Source organism: Gobio gobio (assembly GCF_949357685.1).
Source record: "Gobio gobio genome assembly, chromosome: 20".
Taxonomy (NCBI): Eukaryota; Metazoa; Chordata; class Actinopteri; order Cypriniformes; family Gobionidae; genus Gobio; species Gobio gobio.
Genome location: NC_137113.1, coordinates 49,100,421 through 49,125,420, shown reverse-complemented (window position 1 = coordinate 49,125,420; position 25,000 = coordinate 49,100,421). Strand labels below are relative to the sequence as shown.

At 42.4% G+C, this 25,000-nt stretch overlaps 2 protein-coding genes across 8 annotated transcripts in view; one reads left to right on the top strand and one right to left on the bottom strand.

Moving 5' to 3' along the window:
- The window catches only part of dhrs7cb (dehydrogenase/reductase (SDR family) member 7Cb), an 11,341-nt gene extending 488 nt beyond the window's left edge, over positions 1-10,853 (bottom strand). The window contains exons 1-8 of one of the 2 annotated variants that reach the window (XM_079845450.1): positions 10,751-10,853; positions 9,030-9,186; positions 7,770-7,882; positions 6,068-6,278; positions 5,676-5,768; positions 2,947-3,108; positions 468-709; positions 1-335 (exon numbers count right to left, since the gene is read on the bottom strand). The exon at positions 1-335 is cut by the window's left edge and continues 31 nt beyond it. In XM_079845450.1, coding sequence (XP_079701576.1) covers positions 498-709; positions 2,947-3,108; positions 5,676-5,768; positions 6,068-6,278; positions 7,770-7,882; positions 9,030-9,183 — 945 coding nt within the window. In that variant the 5' untranslated portion in view covers positions 9,184-9,186; positions 10,751-10,853 and the 3' untranslated portion in view covers positions 1-335; positions 468-497. Of the gene's footprint in view, positions 710-2,946; positions 3,109-5,675; positions 5,769-6,067; positions 6,279-7,769; positions 7,883-9,029; positions 9,187-10,750 lie in introns of both variants that reach the window. The other variant, XM_079845449.1, reaches the window with a different exon arrangement.
- Positions 10,854-16,389: 5,536 nt separating this feature from the next.
- Positions 16,390-25,000, top strand: part of LOC307143689 (myosin phosphatase Rho interacting protein) — an 87,874-nt gene continuing 79,263 nt past the window's right edge. For 4 of the 6 annotated variants that reach the window (XM_079845432.1, XM_079845434.1, XM_079845431.1 and 1 more), the window contains exon 1: positions 16,412-17,070. In XM_079845432.1, coding sequence (XP_079701558.1) covers positions 16,948-17,070 — 123 coding nt within the window. In that variant the 5' untranslated portion in view covers positions 16,412-16,947. Of the gene's footprint in view, positions 17,071-25,000 lie in introns of all 6 variants that reach the window. The other 2 variants (XM_079845435.1, XM_079845436.1) reach the window with 1 other exon arrangement.

The window sequence follows — 25,000 nt, the reverse complement described above, 5'->3', positions numbered from 1 at the left end:
TATGTTGATTATGAAAAGTCAACAGCATGAGTGAGAAAGGACACATCATAAGATGCGCAATGTCAGGAGACATGGAGTGGGTCAGACATGATTGTGGCCACTTCATTAAGTTTTGTTTTGTAAAGCCTTTCTTTAAAGTAAACTTCGTTTTGTATAAATTTGTATCTTAATTTTAATCAATGCTTCATCAGCCAATTGGGGCATTCTGGGTTGAGCGAGCGGAGCTTAATTGGTCAGTATTATTAAATTGCAAACAAAAATTTTGGATAGCTATGGTGCGGTAGGAGGCGCAACATCATATTCTTTCATAGGGCGCAAAATTGCTAGCGGCGCCCCTGTCTATACATCTCAATTTAAAAAATATTAACCCTTATGACTGGATTTGTGGTCCAGGGTCACATATGTTGACAAAGAATTATGAACCTGGCTTTATCCAATTCAAGAGTGCATATTTAATGAGATAGCGCCTCATTTGCATATTCAAACCCAACACTGGTCTACTTGAGCTGCTCGGCCATGGCTCCGTCCTTCACTCCGGCCGCCACCACAGCGAAGAATCCGCTGGGCATCAGCGAGCGCGCGTACAGCGCCAGCCACGGCACCGGGTGCGCGAGCAACACCTCGCGGTTCTGCCGGTTCACCGTCCTCACGATCTCATGGGCCAGGCCGTCGGGACTCACGCCGTGGGTGTTCAGCTTACCGGAGACGTCTGAAAGCAGAGCTCAGGGTTTAGGCCACGCCCACATCGTACAACACTCTCCATTGACTCTGCATTGCGTGAGGCGCGTCCTTGCAGTGTTGCCAACTTAGCAATTTTGTTGCTAGATTTAGCAACTTTTCAGACTACCTTAGCAACTTTTTTTTCTAAAAGCACCTAGCAACAAATTTAGCAATTTTTAAAATTTATTTTTATATATTTAGGTAGCATATTTACGGAGCCCTGCATATGACATGCAGGAAAAAACTAGTAGGCTAAATCGTGCACACGATTTATAAATCGAGGGAACAAATGAGTAAATCATGTGGACGGTTTAGCAAATCAAGGGAACAAATTTGTAAATTTTGCGCACAATTTACTTTTTTTTTTCTTGCACGTCATGTGTGGGGCTCGATCCGTACATATTATCCAACAAATTGCTTTACTTTTACAAACAAATCTAAATTAGCATTTCAAATAATATCTACGCGTTACATAATGGCGTAGTTTTGCCTTGCGATTACGTAATGACGTCATAGCGCAATGACGTCACAACGTCATTTAGCAACTTTTAGCAACAACTCGATCTGCCTTTAGCAACTTCCCCTGAAAATTTGTTGGCAACAGTGCGTCCTTGTCATTTTGGACTTATAACAAAAAACAGAACAGTGTCTAAAAGCGGATATGTGACAAAGTGTACAGCAAACAAGCTAAACAACACAGAAATACGTTTTTATAAGCTTCGACCCAAAAAAACGAGAGTTTAAGGAGACAAAAGTGGATAAAGGCAGTAAAACGTGACGCTTTAGCAGAAGAATGGGTCACTTTGGGGATCCTGACACTCAGTGTGTCTCAGTATGTGTGCAGTAAATATTGTCACTGTTAAAGGGTTAGTTCAGCCAAAACTGTAAATTGTGTCATTAATGACTGAGCCTCATGTGGTTGGACACCCGTCAGACCTCCGTTCATCTTCAGACACAAATGAAGATATTTTAGTGTAAATCTGATGCTCTGAAAGGCCTCCATTGGCTCAACTTTACACTCTCAAGACCCTTAAAAGACACTAAAGACTAAAGTTACAAAGTCCATCTCACTACAGCGGCTCTACAATAACTTTATGAAGACGAGAATAGTTTCTGTGCGCAAAAAAACCCTAAATAACGACTTATATAGTGATGACGATTTCAAAACACGGCCTCATGAAGCTTCAAAGCGTTATGAATCAGTGAGTCGATTCAGCGGTTCCACTGGTCCTTCATGACCCTGTGGCCGGTTCTCCACTGGTCCTTCATGACCCTGTGGCCGGTTCTCCACTGGTCCTTCATGACCCTGTGGCCGGTTCTCCACTGGTTCTTCATGACCCTGTGGCCGGTTCTCCACTGGTCCTTCATGACCCTGTGGCCGGTTCTCCACTGGTCCTTCATGACCCTGTGGCCGGTTCTCCACTGGTCCTTCATGACCCTGTGGCCGGTTCTCCACTGGTCCTTCATGACCCTGTGGCCGGTTCTCCACTGGTCCTTCATGACCCTGTGGCCGGTTCTCCACTGGTCCTTCATGACCCTGTGGCCGGTTCTCCACTGGTCCTCCATGACCCTGTGATTCACTTTTGACTGACCACTGCAGATTGGGAACACCCACAAGAGCTGCAGTTTTGGAGATGCTCTGACCGTCACAATCTGGCCCTTGTCAAACTCGCTCAAATCCTTACACTTGCCCATTTTTCCTTCTTCTAACACATCAACTCTGAGGACAACATGTTCACTTGCTGCCTAATATATCCCACCCATTAACAGGAGATCATCAGTGTTATAATGTTATGCCTGATCGGAACAAAATCAAAATACAGAATATTATTACAATTTAAAATAATGGTTTTCTATGTAAATAGTGTCATTTATAATAAAAAAAAATCAGCTTTGATCACAGGAATAAATGACACTGTATATTCACACAGAGAACAGCTGATCTACACTGGAGTTATGATCACATGAGCAGAAGAGAGAAACATTAAAAACAGTTACACACACACACACACACACACACCCTTATACTCTTGTCTACACAGGTGTCGCTCACTGGGCGTTTGGAGCCGAGCGGAGGCAGAAACCGACACACACTCAAACAGAAGGTGTGTGTTCAGAGGTGCGTCCGGAACAGATGTGTCCAAGGGTGTGTGTCAGCATTCTGACTTTACAAAAATGAACAACTAATTGTATGTTTCAGTGAGTCAGAGGCGGCTCTTTACTCACAGGCCCAGAGGGGGTTGGTGGGCGGGGCTTTGGAGGGCGTGGCATCCTGTGAGACGGCATTAATGAAGGTGTGGCTGATGGTGCTGACGGAGATCCCGTACTCCTCCACCTCCGCTCGCAGACAGTCGAAGAACGCCTGGACCGCATGCTTGGAGGCCGCATCTTCAACACACAATTCAAAACATGTTTATGGGATATTGCCGTGTTTATTATACAACCCCAAATAAGAAAAAGTTGGGACAGGATGGAAAACGAAAAGAAAAAAAAAAGAAGTGATTTCTAAATTTACTTTGACTTGTATTTCATTGCAGACAATATGAACACAAAATATTTCATGTTTTGTCTGGTCAACTTCATGTCATTTGTAAATATGCATCCTTTCCTGTCATTCAGACCTGCAACACATTTCAAAAAAAGTTGGGACAGTAAAGCATTTACCACTTTGTAATGTTGCCATTCCTTTTCACAACACTTAAAAGACGGTTAGGGACTGAAGACACCAAGTGATGAAGTGTTTCAGGTGTAATTTTGTCCCATTCTTCCTGCAAACAAGTCTTAAGGTGGGCAACAGTTCGGGGTCTTCCACACATTCTCTATTGGAGACAGGTCGGGACTGAGGCAGGCCAGTCAAGAACCCGAACCCTCTTCCTCCACAGCCAGGACTGCAGAATGTGTGCAGAATGTGCTTTTGCATTGTCTTGTTGAAATATGCATGGACGTCCCTGGAAAAGATGTCTTCTTGAAGATGCTCCAAAAATCTCTATGTACTTTTCAGCATTAATTGTGCCTTCACAGAAGTGCAAGTTACCTTTGCCAAGGGCACTGACACAACCCCATACCATGACAGACCCTGGCTTCTGGACTTGTTGCTGGTAACAGTCTGGATGATCCTTTTCTTCTTTGGTCCGGAGCACACGGCGTCCATTCCTCCCAAAAAATACCTGAAATACTGCTTCATCTGAGCACAGTACACGTTTCCACTGTGTGATGGTCCATCCCAGATGCCTCGAGCCCAGAGAAGTCGACGGCGCTTCTGGACACTGTTAACATAGGGCTTCCTTTTGCCACAGTACAGTTTTAACTGGCATTTGTGGATGCAACTACATATTGTGGTACTTGACAAAGGTTTGCCAAAGTAGTCCTGAGCCCATGTGGTGATATGGCTTCTAGATGATGACGATTCTTGATGCAGTGCCGCCTGAGGGATCGGAGATCACGGTTGTTCAGCTTAGGCTTGCGCCCTTGTCCTTTACACACTGAAATTCCTCCAGATTCCTTGAATCTTTTAATTATGTTATGCACTGTTGAATGTGAAATATCCAAATCTCTTCCCATCTTTCTTGGAGGAACATTTTTTTAAACATTTCAATAATTTTCTCACGTATTTGTTGGCAAACTGGCGATCCTCGGCCCATCTTTGCTCCTAAAGGATTAGACCTTTCTTGGATGCTGCTTTTGTACCAAATCATAATTACAATCACCAATGTTGACATCACCTGTTTCAAATCACATCATTATTTAACCATTTTACCTCATTACTAGCCCTAAATTGCTCCTGTCCCAACTTTTTTTGAAATGTGTTGCAGGTCTGAATGACAGGAAAAGATGCATATTTACAAATGACATGAAGTTGACCAGACAAAACATGAAATATTTTGTGTTCATATTGTCTGCAAAGAAATACAAGTCAAAGTAAATTTAGAAATCACTTCTTTTTTTTTTTTTTGCGTTTTCCATACTGTCCCAACTTTTTCTGATTTGGGGTTGTAAGTGATTTATCTATACACATCATTATTGAGTTAGAATAACTTCATCTCTACTCAGATGACGAGGGCGGGGCCACCTGTCACTCACATGAGATCCACCAATAGCAAACCACCACCATCCAATCAATTCCCCACAGACACAATCAAGCCCCGTCCCTACATTTGTTCTTGTTTGTGAAGCGATTCACTCGATATACAGAAGAAAAGACCAGCGTGACTTCCCTTTCATGCCGACTTTAAGCCCAAAAACTGCTCAAGTGTGCCGCACGCGTCCTGAAAACATCTCGATCGCCCCCTGGTGGCTGGTCCCAGTATAGCTCATAAGCCCCGCCCCCTCCTTGTATTCTAATGAGACAAACTAAACAATCAAATTACACTTCAAATACTTTTTTTAATGATTTCTGTCACGTTAGGTAGTTTAATCACGCTGGTGTAAGTCCAAGTGTTTCATTAAATAAGTTTTACTTTAATTAGTTATTTGATGCTATATAAATGGGGGTGTGACATCATGATTGACAGCTCTGAGCGAAGTCGTCACTGAGGCATCAACAGAGCTTTAACTTTAATTTCTACATTTCCACAACTGTTTATTTCACACAACATCATGAATTGACATTGAGTCTTGATATCGCAGCTCTACCACGCAGACTCAGGACGCCCACGCAGTTTCTCTTGAAGGATAGGCGTTTGTCTGCTGTCTTAGCTCCGCCCACGCCCCGCCTCTTTTTCAGCCTTAAAATTCTGCATAATTAAGGGTGTGGCCACTTGAGTGACAGGTGGATAGCCGTTTGTCTGCTGTCTTAGCTCCGCCCACGCCCTGCCTCTTTTTCAGCCTTAAAATTCTGCATAATTAAGGGTGTGGCCACTTGAGTGACAGGTGGATAGCCGTTTGTCTGCTGTCTTAGCTCCGCCCACGCCCTGCCTCTTTTCAGATCTTTTTATCATGTGTGTGTAAACTCTTACAGCAGGTCCGGAATGGAAGAGCCAGTTTCCCTTGGATGCTGTTGACCAACACAAACTGACCCGTCCGTCGAGTGATCATTAACGGCAGGACACCTGCAACACACACAGCAGCTGATTATCGTGAGTCCTGCGGTCAGCGGTCAGTGGTCAGCGTTCAGTGATCAGTGATCAGTGGTCAGGGGTCAGCGTTCAGCGATCAGGGGTCAGCGTTCAGTGGTCAGGGGTCAGTGATCAGCGGTCAGGGGTCAGCGTTCAGGAGTCAGGGGTCAGCGGTCAGGGGTCAGCGGTCAGGGGTCAGCGGTCAGGAGTCAGGGGTCAGCGGTCAGGGGTCAGCGGTCAGTGATCAGCGGTCAGGGGTCAGCGTGTTCCTCTCGGGGGGGGCGCAGCTCTACCTTTGGCCAGCGCGATGGGTCCGAAGTAGTTGACGTCCATGACCGTTCTGTCCATCTCCAGGGTCAGATTCTGCACGGGCGCTTTGACCTTCATGCTGCTGTTGCAGATGAGCACGTCCACACAGCCGTAGCACTCGCTGACCTCTGTGACCGCATCCGAGAGGCTCTCCGTATCACTGAAGTCCAGCAGGACCAGCTTGGGTGTGAACGTCTGGAAGAAGGAAACCAGAGAATCATCTTTAAGGAAAATATGTATATACACAATATATACACTCACCTAAAGGATTATTAGGAACACACACTAATACTGTGTTTGAGCCTTTGGCCTTCAGAACTGCCTTAATTCTACGTGGCATTGACTCAACAAGCTGCTGAAGGCATTCTTTAGAAATGTTGGCCATATTGATAGGAGAGCATCTGCAGTTGATGGAGATTTGTGGGATGCACATCCAGGGCACGAAGCTCCCGTTCCACCACATCCCAAAGATGCTCTATTGGGTTGAGATCTGGTGACTGTGGGGCCATTTTAGTCCAGTGAACTCATTGTCATGTTCAAGAAACCAGTTTGAAATGATTGGAGCTTTGTGACGGTGCATTATCCTGCTGGAAGTAGCCATCAGAGGATGGGGACATGGTGCTCATAAAGGGATGGACATGGGCAGAAACAATGCTCAGGTAGGCCGTGGCATTTAAACCATGCCCAATTGGCACTAAGGGCCCTAAAGTGTGCCAAGAAAACATCCCCCACACCATTACACCACCACCACCAGCCTGCACAGTGGGAACAAGGCATGATGGATCCATGTTCTCATTCTGTTTACGCCAAATTCTGACTCTACCATCTGAATGTCTCAACAGAAATCCAGACTCATCAGACCAGGCAACATTTTTCCAGTCTTCAACTGTCCAATTTTGGTGAGCTCGTGCAAATTGTCGCCTCTTTTTCCTATTTGTAGTGGAGATGAGTGGTACCCGGTGGGGTCTTCTGCTGTTGTAGCCCATCCGCCTCAAGGTTGTGTGTGTTGTGGCTTCACAAATGCTTCACAAATGCGGCCCGTCCGGCACCAACAACCATGCCACGCTCAAAATAGCTTAAATCTCCTTTCTTTCCCATTCCGACATTCAGTGTGGAGTTCAGGAGATTGTCTTGACCAGGACCACACCCCTAAATGCACTGAAGCAACTGCCATGTGATTGGTTGATTAGATAATTGCATTAATGAGAAATTGAACAGGTGTTCCTAATAATCCTTTAGGTGAGTGTATATAATATATTTAATTAAACACACACACACACACACACACACACACACACACACACACACACACACACACACACACACACACACACACACACACACACACACACACACACACACACACACACACACACACACACACATAAACGTGTGAATATCTGGATATCTTTACTGGAGCTCAATTGTTCTGCTGTGTCCTTTGATCATATTAGTATTGAGTGCTTTTAATGATTAATATCTTTATTCACTGCAGTCATGATTTAATAAGTTTTATAAATGTAACCATTATTCAAAATAAATGAAGTCAACATGATGTGATGCAGCCGAGACTCGTGGACACACAGCTGTCAGGAAATCCTGCCATTGTCCATGACAGAGGAAGAGACACATACACACACACACACACACACACACACACTCACACACACACACACACACACTCACTTTACTGGGGTCTGATCCGCTGCACAGTGACTCGTACAGAGACTCCAGCTTGTCCCAGCCGGGCCCGCACAGAACCAGCCTCGCCCCGCCCTCGTGGAACAGCCGAGCACACTCTGAACAGCCAATCAGAGGAGGACACACGGACAGAGCTCAAACCACTGGCTCATTTACTGAAAATATGCAAATCATGTTCAATGAAATTAAGTCGTAAAAACTCGTTGTCTTCTTCTTCCGCTCTTGAGTCTACAGCAGCTTTCATAGAAACATGAGAATGATGACATTTGGCACAGCGATAGAGGACAGTCTGAAGATCACACACAGCCACTCTGGAGTCTCTAACTCAAGCCCTCTAGCGCCACCAACTGGCCAAACTTACACTTACATTCCAATAGCGTTTGACCCGTAAGGGCTCGAAACTAAATTACCATAATGAAAATGTTTCCGCCAGTTTTTTTCAAACTCATCCTAGACGGATTTCATCAAAAATCTTTAGGCGATGCTGGCACAAAGTTATTAAAATATTTTTGATAAAAAATTAAAAATCGAAAAACAAGCGAACAAATTCGCCAAATTGGATTCGAGGCTATATCTCTGCAACGCTTTAGCGTATCGAGACGAAATTTGGTACATGTCATCACAAGCATAACCTGATGTCACATGCTGAGTTTCAGCACAGCGCCACCTACTGGTCAGGAGATATGGAAAAATTGCTGTTTTTGTCCAAAATCATTAAACTGGATTTCTTTGAAAATCAACTCCAAATTTCATGATTTTTACCAAAATCATCATTTACCAAAGATATTAAAAGTAATTGACCAAACTCACTGATGCTTTAGATGTCATGATGCCAAACTGACTCTGAGGCTGTCACTCATAGGCTGCTTTTACACGGCAGGTCTTGATGCACAATTCTGATTTGGTGACGACCCGCTTACATCGTCTTTTAAAAACGTCTCGTGTTTATCTACACACACCACGGGTCCCTTACAGTGAAGCCGCCATTTTGTGCCGCCATGTTTCTACGGTAGCCCTAAAGGGACATACTTCTCTACAGAGCGCTAGCTACTCTTCTTTGTCCTGTGTGGGCCACCGTAGCGTCTCTATGTGCTTCGAAAGGGAGGGGTGAGCGGGTGCAGTTCACAACCTCACCACTAGATGCCGCTAAAACTTACACACTGCACCTTTAATTTCTCCGAGCTAGAAAATGAGTGTAAGGCCCGTGTTGAAGGAGGTTATAAGAGAGCATTAGAGAGGCATTACCACTTCCCATTCCGGAAACGGCGTCTGTGATCACCACCACTTTGTTCCGCACCATGGACTTGGACATGAAGCGCATGACCTCGTTGTAAACATAGTAAATGCCGGCGAACACCACGATCAGCATCGGCAGCACCATCACAGATGGGACACCCATCTTCTGAAACAGGCAAAACAAAGCCAAATCAGCTTTCCAAACGCTGCATTTAAAGAGACAGTTCACACAAAAGAGTTTTCTCCCTTAACGGCCACGCCCCTTTTTGAGAATACACATGAAAATGCACTATCAAAATTAAAGGGGTGTAATTCAAGAATGCTTTGGAATATATATACCTACATTTGATAATTCCTGCAGTGAAAGCAATTCAAAATATGAAAGTATGAAAAAGTTATGGAAGTTTAAATTTACTGTAAATAAAAAATACTGAATATATATATAAAATATATATTTTACAAAAATGTTTTAATCTAAAATTACTATAAAATCAAAGCCATATGTCTAACCAAGTTGTGTTCCAAATTTGAAGTTGATATCACAAAAATTAAAGTCCCCATGATATTTTGTTTAGGGTGCTGTACCAGAAATAGCCACCGGGTGTCATTCAAATTCCATTAATTGTTTTTTGATGCATTTTCCTGTAATTTTTTGTCCAAATGTCACTTCCATCACAAAAAATAAATGTTAAAATAAATGTTGTAATATGAAACATGACGCCGCCCACTAGGGGGAGGAGCCTGCTAGGAGAATTTAAAGTACCGTTTCCATGGTAACGCATCGTCTGATTTCAAAACGGTTTCCACAGGATGAATTTTGAGTTCGTAAGCTTTCGAATGATACCTAATTTATGATAATTACTCAAATATATGATACCAAACAAAACACGATCAAAAAAAGAGCGGAGACAGTTAAGGTCCTGTAGAGCTCAAAGCTCAAAGTTTCATATTCATAAACACACTTTATTGATATGATTGCACTAAATGTGAAAAATGATACAGTCACAAAAAGTCGATTGCATTCAGTGAGCAGTTGTTAAATCACGGATCAAGCTCATATTTGGACATGCATAAAGAGAATAAATGAGCTTCCCTGCACGACATGATTTAACCAACTTCAATTTTCAAGATGAGAAAAGATTTTGATTACAAAGTAGTTCAAATTAATGTGGACAATCCAAGGCACTCTTCTTCAAAAATATTAAAAAGCCTTTATTTTACTGGCTATTTCATAATAGAAAATGTAAAAGACATGGGGGACACACAACCCACAGACAGCCTTCTTCAGGGTGGTCCACAGTTCAGGTCCTGTAGAGCTCAAAGTTTCATATTCATAAACACACTTTATTGATATGATTGCACTAAATGTGAGAAATGATACAGTCACAAAAAGTCGATTGCATTCAGTGAGCAGTTGTTAAATCACAGTTCCTGTATATACAGTAACATGTGTGACTCTTCCCATAATACTGGGGCTGAGGACACACTCTATAAATAGCCCCGCTCACACACAAGCTCATATTTGGACATGCAGAAAGAGAATAAATGAGCTTCCCTTCACGACATGATTTAACCAGCAAACACTTAAAGCTGCAGTTTAACTCCACATTTCCCACACGAGCAGCAGAGCGTCTCACACACACACACACACACACACACACACACACTGAGCGCTGAGCTCCCGGACACACACAGGCCAGTGTAATCGCTGTTATTCTCAGTGTACTCACAGTGTGTGTGAAGAGTTAATCCAGCCCTCCGAGGAAATGTCTGTAGTTCTGCTGTAATCAGACTGAGCCGTCGTCCTCCTGTCCTTCATTCACACGCTGCTCTGTCAGCCGGGGACTCTGAGCTTTAAATAGCCCCCGGCGGCTCGTGTGTGTGCTGCACACTACTGAGGGCACACTACTGAGGGGTCCACACTACTGAGGGCACACTACTGAGGAAACACTACTGAGGGCACACTACTGAGGGTACACTACTGAGGGGTCCACACTACTGAGGCACACTACTGAGGAAACACTACTGAGGGCACACTACTGAGGGTACACTACTGAGGGGTCCACACTACTGAGGCACACTACTGAGGGTACACTACTGAGGGCACACCACTGAGGGCACACTACTGAGGGCACACTACTGAGGGCACACTACTGAGGGTACACTACTGAGGGCACACTACTGAGGGCACACTACTGAGGGCACACTACTGAGGGTACACTACTGAGGGCACACTACTGAGGGCACACTACTGAGGGTACACTACTGAGGGCACACTACTGAGGGCACACTACTGAGGGTACACTACTGAGGGCACACTACTGAGGGGTGCACACTACTGAGGGTACACTACTGAGGGCACACCACTGAGGGCACACTACTGAGGGCACACTACTGAGGGCACACTACTGAGGGTACACTACTGAGGGCACACTACTGAGGGCACACTACTGAGGGCACACTACTGAGGGTACACTACTGAGGGCACACTACTGAGGGCACACTACTGAGGGTACACTACTGAGGGCACACTACTGAGGGCACACTACTGAGGGTACACTACTGAGGGCACACTACTGAGGGTACACTACTGAGGGCACACTACTGAGGGCACACTACTGAGGGCACACTACTGAGGGTACACTACTGAGGCACACTACTGAGGGCACACTACTGAGGGCACACTACTGAGGGCACACTACTGAGGGGTCCACACTACTGAGGGCACACTACTGAGGGGTCCACACTACTGAGGGCACACTACTGAGGGTACACTACTGAGGGCACACTACTGAGGGGTCCACACTACTGAGGGCACACTACTAAGGGTACACTACTGAGGGCACACTACTGAGGGGTCCACACTACTGAGGGCACACTACTGAGGGGTCCACACTACTGAGGGCACACTACTGAGGGTACACTACTGAGGGCACACTACTGAGGGGTCCACACTACTGAGGGCACACTACTGAGGGGTCCACACTACTGAGGGCACACTACTGAGGGTACACTACTGAGGGCACACTACTGAGGGGTCCACACTACTGAGGGCACACTACTGAGGGTACACTACTGAGGGCACACTACTGAGGGGTCCACACTACTGAGGGCACACTACTGAGGGGTCCACACTACTGAGGGCACACTACTGAGGGTACACTACTGAGGGCACACTACTGAGGGTACACTACTGAGGGCACACTACTGAGGGTACACTACTGAGGGCACACTACTGAGGGCATGTGTTGTGAACACTACTGAGGGCATGTGTTGTGAACACTACTGAGGGCATGTGTTGTGCACACTACTAAGGGCATGTATTGTGCGCATTACTGAGGCATGTATTATGCACACTACTGAGGGCATGTGTTGTGTACACTACTGAGGGCACACTACTGAGGGCACACTACTGAGGGTACACTACTGAGGGCACACTACTGAGGGCACACTACTGAGGGCACACTACTGAGGGCACACTACTGAGGGGTCCACACTACTGAGGGCACACTACTGAGGGGTCCACACTACTGAGGGCACACTACTGAGGGTACACTACTGAGGGCACACTACTGAGGGGTCCACACTACTGAGGGCACACTACTAAGGGTACACTACTGAGGGCACACTACTGAGGGGTCCACACTACTGAGGGCACACTACTGAGGGGTCCACACTACTGAGGGCACACTACTGAGGGGTCCACACTACTGAGGGCACACTACTGAGGGTACACTACTGAGGGCACACTACTGAGGGGTCCACACTACTGAGGGCACACTACTGAGGGGTCCACACTACTGAGGGCACACTACTGAGGGTACACTACTGAGGGCACACTACTGAGGGGTCCACACTACTGAGGGCACACTACTGAGGGTACACTACTGAGGGCACACTACTGAGGGGTCCACACTACTGAGGGCACACTACTGAGGGGTCCACACTACTGAGGGCACACTACTGAGGGTACACTACTGAGGGCACACTACTGAGGGTACACTACTGAGGGCACACTACTGAGGGCATGTGTTGTGAACACTACTGAGGGCATGTGTTGTGAACACTACTGAGGGCATGTGTTGTGCACACTACTAAGGGCATGTATTGTGCGCATTACTGAGGCATGTATTATGCACACTACTGAGGGCATGTGTTGTGCACACTACTGAGGGCATGTATTGTGCACATTACTGAGGCATGTATTGTGCACACTACTGAGGGCATGTGTTGTGCACACTACTGAGGGCATGTGTTATGCACACTACTGAGGGCATGTGTTGTGAACACTACTGAGGGCATGTGTTGTGCACACTACTGAGGGCATGTGTTGTGCACACTACTGAGGGCATGTGTTGTGCACACTACTGAGGGCATGTGTTGTGAACACTACTGAGGGCATGTGTTGTGCACACTACTGAGGGCATGTGTTGTGCACACTACTGAGGGCATGTGTTGTTAACACTACTGAGGGCATGTGTTGTGCACACTACTGAGGGCATGTGTTGTGCACACTACTGAGGGCATGTATTGTGCACACTACTGAGGGCATGTATTGTGCACATTACTGAGGCATGTATTGTGCACACTACTGAGGGCATGTATTGTGCACATTACTGAGGCATGTATTGTGCACACTACTGAGGGCATGTGTTGTGCACACTACTGAGGGCATGTGTTGTGCACACTACTGAGGGCATGTATTGTGCACATTACTGAGGCATGTATTGTGCACACTACTGAGGGCATGTGTTGTGCACACTACTGAGGGCATGTATTGTGCACACTACTGAGGGCATGTGTTGTGCACACTACTGAGGGTACACTACTGAGGGGCCCACACTACTGAGGGAATGTGTTGTGCACACTTCTGAGGGCATGTGTTGTGCACACTTCTGAGGGCATGTGTTGAGCACACTACTGAGGGTACACTACTGAGGGGCCCACACTACTGAGGGAATGTGTTGTGCACACTTCTGAGGGCATGTGTTGTGCACACTTCTGAGGGCATGTGTTGAGCACACTACTGAGGGCATGTATTGTGCACATTACTGAGGCATGTATTGTGCACACTACTGAGGGCATGTGTTGTGCACACTACTGAGGGCATGTGTTGTGAACACTACTGAGGGCATGTGTTGTGCACACTACTGAGGGCATGTGTTGTGCACACTACTGAGGGCATGTATTGTGCACATTACTGAGGCATGTGTTGTGCACACTACTGAGGGCATGTGTTGTGCACACTTCTGAGGGCATGTATTGTGCACATTACTGAGGCATGTATTGTGCACACTTCTGAGGGAATGTGTTGTGCACACTTCCGAGGGCATGTGTTGTGCACACTTCTGAGGGCATGTGTTGAGCACACTACTGAGGGTACACTACTGAGGGGCCCACACTACTGAGGGAATGTGTTGTGCACACTTCCGAGGGCATGTGTTGTGCACACTTCTGAGGGCATGTGTTGAGCACACTACTGAGGGTACACTACTGAGGGGCCCACACTACTGAGGGAATGTGTTGTGCACACTTCTGAGGGCATGTGTTGTGCACACTTCTGAGGGCATGTGTTGAGCACACTACTGAGGGTACACTACTGAGGGGCCCACACTACTGCGGGAATGTGTTGTGCACACTTCTGAGGGCATGTGTTGTGCACACTACTGAGGGGTCCACACTACTGAGGGCACACTACTGAGGGTACACTACTGAGGGTACACTACTGAGGGCATGTGTTGTGCACACTACTGAGGGTACACTACTGAGGGCATGTGTTGTGCACACTACTGAGGGGCCCACACTACTGAGGGCATGTGTTGTGCACACTACTGAGGGTACACTACTGAGGGAATGTGTTGTGCACACTTCTGAGGGCATGTGTTGTGCACACTTCTGAGGGCATGTGTTGAGCACACTACTGAGGGCATGTGTTGCGCACACTTCTGAGGGCATGTGTTGTGCACACTACTGAGGGTACACTACTGAGGGTCCCACACTACTGAGGGAATGTGTTGTGCACACTTTTGAGGGCATGTGTTGAGCACACTTCTGAGGGCATGTGTTGTGCACACTTCTGAGGGCATGTGTTGTGCACACTTCTGAGGGCATGTGTTGTGCACACTTCTGAGGGCATGTGTTGCGCACACTTCTGAGGGCATGTGTTGTGCACACTACTGAGGGTACACTACTGAGGGTCCCACACTACTGAGGGAATGTGTTGTGCACACTTTTGAGGGCATGTGTTGAGCACACTTCTGAGGGCATGTGTTGTGCACACTTCTGAGGGCATGTGTTGAGCACACTACTGAGGGCATGTGTTGTGCACACTTTTGAGGGAATGTGTTGTGCACACTTTTGAGGGCATGTGTTGAGCACACTTCTGAGGGCATGTGTTGTGCATACTACTGAGGGCATGTGTTGTGCACACTTCTGAGGGCATGTGTTGTGCACACTACTAAGGGCATATATTTTTATAATTTTTTTATTGATAATGCATATGTAAATATTGTTAAAATGCACCAGAGATGTATTATTTATGGTATTATGTCTAGGATATTCCTTTTTGGGTCATACTGGATTTCAAAGGACTGTCAGGTCAATCGCCTTTATCCCACAAAATATAAATCATATAATAAAAAATATAATTTTATCATAATTATAACAGATACAAGTTGAAATTATAACACAAAAAGTAGACATTACAACTTAAAAAGAGTAATTATGACAACGCCATGTTTATGAGATAAAAAGTCAAAAGACTTCATTATTAAAATTCATTATCACATTTGAAAATCCAAATTATGACTTGCTAAATTCAATTTATGACTTGCTAAATTCAATTTATGAGATTAAAAGTAAAAATTATGATTTAAAAAGTCAATTATGACATAAAAGTCATCATCACATTTGACAGTAGAAATTATAAATGAAATAGTCATAATTATGACATACAAAAGAAATCGAAATTATATAATGCTAAATCAAATTTATCAGACAAAAAGTCGAAATTATGACAAAAATGATTAGTCAAAAGTATGACTTAAAGGGTCATAATTATGACAAAGTTAAAATTATGATTTGTTATATTTATTTATTTAGTTATATTTAAAAGATGAAAAGTGAAAATTATGAAATAAAAGCCTTAATAATGATATAAAGTCATTTAAATATTTAAAAAAAATGTCGGATTTATTATGTCATCATAATTTTTTCCCCTCATAATTTCAATGTGTTTATCCAAATCCTGACTTTCGCACACGCTTTTGAGGAGGGTCAGTAGCGGCCACAGGGTGGATCTCTCGAGATCTCCGCCCGCCTCGGAACCAAACTCTCGCGAGATGAGATGGAATTCCAGCAGCAAATCTGCGAGCTCGCGACCTCCCTCCATTGGGAAAGCTGGAGCGGCGCTGAGGGGAGAGAAAACAGACCCCGTTAGCCCTGGAAAACCCGTTAAACGAGGCGTTTGTCTGGCCAATGGAGCCGTAACGTTCGAGGGAAGACGTGTACGGTCCCGGAGGAGGTTAGAATGCCCGGTTCGCCGAACACAGGGATGTTTAAAGCTCCGCTGAATGAGCCGCGGGAGAGGCTGAATTAGCGAGCTAACTGACGCTAACTAAACTTCGAGCCGGAGAGACAATTCGCCTTTGGGATTAAAAACCAGGATATACCTGCAGTTTCTCCGTGTTTTTCCATCACCTCATAGAAGGTCCGGTTTAATTTGTCCCGGGGAACACGTGAAATAATCGCTTTGTTTACCGCTTGCACAATTCCAGCATTGATTCGCGCAGAAATGCGATTAGAGAGTCGCTTTGTGAGGCAGGCCATGGACTCCACCACAGATCTGCTTATATAAACTACACACTCCACAGCCGTGATTATTACGGTCTGTCTGGGGCTCTGAGACGCGCACCAACCGAGGAACAACATGTCGAGTGCGAAGGAAAACTCGTGTAGGAAATTTCAAGCGAACATTTTCAACAAAAGCAAATGTCAGAACTGCTTCAAGCCTCGAGAACTGCATCTGCTGACGGACCAGGATCTGAATCAGGTGTGAACGCGCGCTGCGCGCTCCCGAGTCACTCCGAATCACTCATCGCGATTATCACTCACTACATCACGATTATCACTCACTACATCACGATTATCACACACTACATCACTATTAGGACATCAAATGGTTACCAAATAGAAATTCACTGAAGTTGTAGTTCCGATTTGGTATTTAGTGTGTCAAATTATGGCATAAAAGGTCGAAATTATGTAATGCGAAGTCAAATGTATGAGACAAACAGTCGAAATAATGATTTGCTGTTATATTTATGAGATGAAAAGTGAAATTATGACCAAAACAAATCTAAATGATCACATTTGAAAGTTATAATTATCATAAAAAAGTCGAAAGTAAGATTGCCTGTTATATTTTTGAGATGAAAAGTGAAATTATGACCAAAACATATGAAAATTATCACATTTGAAAGTCATAATTATGAAAAAAAAAGTTGAAAGTATGATTGCCTGTTATATTTTTGAGATGAAAAGTGAAATTATGACCAAAAAATATCAATTATCACAGTTGAAACTCATAATTATTACAAAAAGTCGAAAGTAAGATTTGCTGTTATATTTATGAGATAAAGTGAAATTATGATAAAATAAATGATCACATTTGAAAGTCGAAATTATATAATGCTAAGATGATATAATGAAACAAAAAGACGAAATTATGACTTAAAAAGTAAATTACCATGTCATAAAAGTCAAAATTATGACATCAAAAATATATAGTATTACTTAGAATCATTATTATTACTTGCTAAATTATATTTATGAGAGAAAGTGAATTTATGACCAAAAAAAAAACAATTTCAAAGTGTGAAATGGTTCCATTACGAAATCGAAATCCACATAAAAAGCTGATTTTATGACGACTTTTATCTCACTATGATTTAGTTTACTCATAATTATGACAGTCAAAAGTATGACATAATTTCGATATATCATAATTTTGCCTTTTTGATCTCATCATTATGATGTGTGTAAATTTCAATTTATCTCATAATTCTGCCTTTTTGATCTCATCATTATGACGTGTGTAAATTTCGATTGATCTCATGATTTTGACTCTGCGACAATTTAGACTTTATTACATAGTAGTTTTGACTACGGTATATCATAATTATGACAAAAAAATGGTGAAATGATCACAATTAAAAGTTGAAATGGTTACGAAATCGAAATTCACGTCATCATTTTGATTTTATTCTTATAACTGTGGCCTAATCCTGAATATGATTGTCATAATTTCGACTTTTATCTGAATTTCACTCAATATGTCATAATTTTTACTCATAATTATGATAGTCAAAAGTATGACATCATTTAGATTTTTTCTGTCCCCTTTTGATCTCATAATTGATGTGTATTTCGATTGATCTCATCATTTTGATAGTCAAAGTCATGAGTTGGTGTGGAGATTTACACGACATTAATATCATAATTATGACGTTTTATTGTTCTAATGCGGCAGGAACGGTTCCATACACGAGTGAATTGGTTCATTGTGAAAAATGCAGTTTGTTCTGATTGATTTCCGTTATCTGCCAGAGCTTTATTGACCTGCTCCAGGGTTTGGCCCATGTCTGTGATGGGGAATGAGACAAGGCCGCTCACTGTGAACTAATATATATATTATTATATTTGTGTGTTTTGTTGTGGTAAACCGCTTTTGGAACGGTTGGAACATTGTGTTGGCCAATCAGGAGGCGGCAGAGCTCCACTCCTGAGTTCTGATTGGTCAAAAACACGTTACATTCTTGGGATAATGCACCGATATTAACATTTTGGCCGATAATTCTTCATATTTGAAAGCCAATAACAATATTTCGTCTGATAAATCTAAATCCACATTTTTATGTCATTTCTGAGAGTCTGATTACAAAAACAAAAGCCTCACCATTAAATCCCAAACACACAATTATAATATTTTAATTATGATTTTATGTAGCCGATATGACAGATTTGCTCATGTTTACTGTATTTTCCTCTTTTGAAGCGATTCCAATCATATTTTAAGCGATTCATAACCGTCAGTGTCTCAGCTGAAGGAAATAAAACACTATTTATCGGCTCTAATATATCAGACACAATTTCCGAGACCGATATGGTGGCCGATATATCGCACGGATCGTCAAAATTACATTTAGAATTAAATGATGTTTGTGTTTTTATAGCCTGTGTATTATCAGGTTTTTAGCTATGGTTTCGTTTTTAACCCCTTAACTGTCACCGTCCCGTTTTTTGATCGCCTTTTTTGCATATCATATATTTGAGTAATTATCATAAATTAGGTATCATTTGAAAGCTTACGAACTCAAAATTCAACCTGCGAAACCGTTTTGAAATCAGACGTTGTGTTAATCTAATTTAGAAAAAGAAATGAGATGTCCATTAGGATAAAACGGACTTGGCCTATTGCTAAAATTCACGGAAAATCGGGATTGCAAAACACAAATAAAAAAAGCGGAGAAATCTTAAATTGGGCTCCAGGTTTTCATGGCTTAACATTTAACTGTGAATTTATTTCCTTTGTAAACAAAACTCCTGTGGTAATATTCACGTGAAACGGCATACAACACACTGGGCTAGTAAAATAACGAAATTTTATTTTTTTAAGTAGAAAATAATTATGTAAAGACGTATATTAAAATAAAAAGAGCTCTTCTGAAGTGGACGGAAGCGTTTTGTCCCTCACGTGGAACCTAATGAGTAATTTTTTGGGTTAGTAAAATAATGAAATGATCGTTTTTAAGTAGAAAATAGTATTTATGTAAAGAGATATAGTAAATCACACCCAACGACGATATCATCGCGATGTTTTACTGTAAAAACTGCCAATTTAGGGGACATCGTCCAACCCTAATAATATTAAGAAAATGTTACGATCTTTAACCAATATACCATTAATGATAAACTAAATCCTATCAAATCATCTGCTTCAGACTATATAGATATATCGATTTTCATGCATGCGTACAACATTTGAATATTCATAAAGCGCGTTCAAGACCGTTGGCGGACGGCTAGCGTATAACGGCCCATAGAAACAGTCGCTAATGAGGCATCTACGTATGTATATCTATGGTTAAAACCACAACTAATGCGTCACTGCACACACACAACAGCCGTTAATTGTGTTTCCGTATTCACAGGATAGCTTCTATTATATTGTTATATATTGTTGAGTATTTCTACGATGTAAGACGGCATTATTTTCAGCAATTAGAGGAACCTTTAAACCCGTTTGGGACTTTATGACTACTGTTGGAGATTGGGGAATAATTGGCTGTCTACATGTTTTTAGATGTGTGTGTGTGTGTGTGTGTGTGTGTGTGTGTGTGTGTGTGTGTGTGTGTGTGTGTGTGTGTGTGTGTGAGATGAACTGATGTTGTAGTCCAATGCAATGCCCCCCCGATGAAAGAGTTTTGGTTGATTGCATGAAAAACTGACCATATTTCCATATTTAGCTCTTGAAAGAGAATGATGAGGGGAAACGTTTCAGACCATGAGTGTGTGTGTGTGTGTGTTAATTGATCCCATACTTGTAAGATCCATCAAGTGCCGTGTGTGTGTGTGTGTGTGTGTGTGGTGGTTGTATTGAGATCACCAGAGTTAACCCGTTCTGTGCCAGATTCATGAGTTATTGTTATGGATTACATCACTCTCTTATCCCGCTAAGATATCATTACAACACTTTCGAGCGCTGATATCTGCGGTTTATTATTTCTTTATCTTTGTTTTGACACCAGTGTTGCCAAATGTTCAGATTAGACACTGAACATCGATTAGACAAAGTATTTTTAAATAAAATGGATGTTCACTCACCAAGCAAAGCAAAGTCCACTCGACACAGAGCCTCAAAAAGTAGTAAAATGAGGTACAATCATCTTTTTATTCACATAAAACTTAAAATGCATTTGGTGAGCAGAAGCTGGAACGTGTGTGAGATTGACCTGCGAGGTTAGAAATGATTTGCTATGTGTGATATGATCAAATCGAATGGACACCAATCAGGCATAACATTATGACCAGGTGAAGAGAATAACACTGATTATCTGTTAGACGGGTCAGGGGGACCAACACGATATTAGGAAGGTCAAATCAGTGTATTTTTCAATTATGATTTGCTTCTAGTTTGGCTTTTAAAGTGTGTTCCGATCATATAAATATCACACAAGTCAGTTCCTCTAGATATCTCAGAGGAAGTTTAATGTTACAGCACATGTTGATGTTTGAGCCAAACGGTTCCTCTGAGGAAATGTCTCTGACTTTCCCAGGGGGTAAAATGCTTTCAAAACACTGTAATTTTCACGTTTCTTGAAGTATGCTCTCGACCTCTCTCAAGCGAGCTCTGTGGAATTGACTCCATTGACGCCGACTGGATCCGTTTTTCCGTTAAAATAGTCCCAATGCAAACTGTGGTGGTGACAAACTCTTTCTAAACACTGTCAATCACAAATAATTGCATTATATCATAACCATATTAAACCATAAAGCGTTAGTAGTGAGTTCCAGAAGCTTTAGCATAAAGGTGGATGTCGTGTAACACTTCCTCAAGACTTAATTTTCGTACAATTTCCATGAGCTCGAATGGTATTTGGGTCAGTCCGTGTCAAATCAACCAAATTTCGGAAACTTGTGATTTTGTTCATACGTTTAACAAACATAAATAGTGATGAAAGGCAGAATATCTAATGTATTGACTATACATGAGTAATCACTGACAATTTTCACCTTGGAGCCAAATCACAGGAGTGTAAACATGACTTTAGAAAGATGGCAGCATCATTATTGTATTCTCACTCAGAGATTGGTAGATCTATTAGTGAAATCTGTCGACTTTATCAATCTGTGTTGAATTATATCCCAACGCTGAGCGCTCAAACATGGGGAAGAAGCACTTCTGCTGTGTTTATGTCTCAAGTTTGACTGCCTGTAGCTCCAGAAGTATTAAAGATATATTAATATCCTTCTAGATTCTGGTTCTTAATAAACTTTTCTATTGATTTCTTCATTTTAAAGGCCGTCGATGGTTCAGTCTCAGAGATATGGAGATCTCAATCCGGCTCCAGGAGTAAAATGGTAAAGTTCAGTGCTCGAAAAAACCCAAATGTGGGTCATTTTACACACAGCTGATGGTTTTTTCTTTTATAGAGGAACATCTGAACATCAAATAATGTTAAAGCTAAAAATGTATCTTGTGTTTTTCTATCAACACAATTGCCGAGTGGCATAAATGTTCCGTTTCCAAAGTTTGCGTGTCTTTAACTCAAAAAGTATTCAATATATCTTAATAGATCCTTTTAGATTCTCATTCTTAATAAACTTTTGTTTTGATATCGTCATTTTTAAGGCGCTATATAGTTCAGTCTCAGAGATATGGAGATCTCAAAGCGGCTTCTTGTTCAATTTGTTGAATCATTAAGATCTCTGGGATTGAACTAAATATGAGCCTTAACCCTTAACGTCACTTGCCCGTATACGGGCATTCTACATTTACTTCACTATATTACTATTAAATCCTAATCTAGTCATGACAAACTATATATCATTGGAAAGGTCTAAGGCTCAAGAATACATATTTGTTGATGATTTTGCAGAAAATATATATTTTGGAAGAGTAATGGATTAATATATGACAAGAGTGTGCATCAAAAAATCTGTATCATTACAGGAGTTTTCACCTTTGTAACAAAAAGTCAACAACCACACTTTTAATCATTCAAACTTTGATTTTCATGCTAAAAGTTCATAACATAAACATTGATTCTAGTATTTAGCCAAAAATATTCAGAAAATAATATTATATATAGAGAATATCTGCCAGATCAATCTTTAGGAATCACCAATATCGTGTGTCTAACCCCTAGTGGATTTTTGGAGGTTATGCAGCTAAAAGTCTAATTTTTTTAGTTTTTGAGCTAAAATTTTGAACACAACTTGGTTAGAATTTTGGCTTTGACTTTCTGTCTTTTTTAGGCTGAAACCTATATTAATTTATATATTTTTTAATAAAATAAATAATATTTATATTATTATATTTTTATAACAATAAACTTAAATTTCAATAACTTTTATATAATTTAATTCTTCCACTTCAGCAATAATCTGCCAAGTGTCTTCTTTTAAAAGAGACCAACCATAAGTCTTTAGTCCAAAGGGTTCATGAATTACAACCATTTAAGTTTGGGTAGTGCATTTTCACGAAATTCTCAAAAGGGGGAGCGACAGGTAAAGGGTTAAAAAATGACGATTTCATAAAGAGAGTTTGTTAAGAATGAGAATCTAAAAGGATCTATTCAGATATCTTGAATATTTCTTGAGTGACAGGCACACAAACTTTGGGGAAAAACTATATTTTTGGCACTCAGGAATATTCTATGCAATTGTGTTGATAGAAACACACGAGATGTAACAATATTTGTTGTTCTGATGTTCCTCTTTAAATTAAAAAAACATCAGCTGTGTGTAAAATGACCCACATTTGGCTTTCGACCACTGAAAATGTGTACCATTTTACTCCTGGAGCCGGATTGAGATCTCCATATCTCTGAGACTGAACCATCGAGGGTCTTTAAAATGAAGAAACCAATAGAAATGTTTATTAAGAACCAGAATCTAGAAGGATATTAATATATCTTTAATACTTCTGGAGCTACAGGCAGTCAAACTTGAGACATAAACACAGCAGAAGTGCTTCTTCCCCATGTTTGAGCGCTCAGCGTTGGGATATAATTCAACACAGATTGATAAAGTCGACAGATTTCACTAATAGATCCACCAATCTCTGAGTGAGAATACAATAATGATGCTGCCATCTTTCTAAAGGCATGTTTACACGCCTGTGATTTGGCTTTTTGTAAACATATTTTTGGCTTTTTTTGTTGCTGGAAAGTGCTGTGATGTAAATCCAGCGGCCTACATTTTGTCTTGCTTTTACTCCAGCCCACATGTTAAAAATGGAAAGTTTTGTCAAGTTTCTCGAGTGTGATTCTCATGGAGCCGGGGGGGGGGCGGGGCTTGTGACAGGAAGTGTGTGTTCCCAGAGTCTCCCAAAGGTCGCTCCCACTTCTGAAGCTGTGGTTCGGCCCGGGGTTGTTTGGGCGGGGGGGTGGAAGTTCAGGGGGAGGCTGGGGTAAAGTGGGCCGCCGGTCGGGAGAGAGGAAGTGGCCCTTCAATGTGTGGAGGAAAACACGGGTGTGCCGCTGCTCTCTCACACAGCTGTGTTTTGTTTTGCTTCCACTTCCAAAGAGGAAAGAGGCTAAATTTACTCCCCAGGATCCTCTGCTGTTTTAAAGACGCATTTATGGGTCGCGATCAACCGGTGTGGGGGGAGTTACTGCAATAAAAAGATATTTATTAAGGGGTTAGTTCAGCCAAAACTGTAAATTGTGTCATTAATGACTGAGCCTCATGTGGTTGGACACCCGTCAGACCTCCGTTCATCTTCAGACACAAATGAAGATATTTTAGATTCAGCGGTTCAGAGCGTGTCAAACCGCCAAACTGCTGAAATTTGGCGATTCAAACCGCTGAATCGACTCACTGACTCATAACGCTCTGAACCGCTGAATCGACTCACTGATTCATAACGCTCTGAACCGCTGAATCGACTCACTGATTCATAACGCTCTGAACCGCTGAATCGACTCACTGATTCATAACGCTCTGAACCGCTGAATCGACTCACTGATTCATAACGCTCTGAACCGCTGAATCGACTCACTGATTTATAACACATACACACACACACACGCACACATACATACACACACACACATACACTCGCTCGCTCGCACACACATACACACACACACGCACACATACATACACTCGCTCGCACGCACTCTCACACACACACATACACACACACACACGCACACATACACACACACATACACTCGTTCGCTCGCACACACATA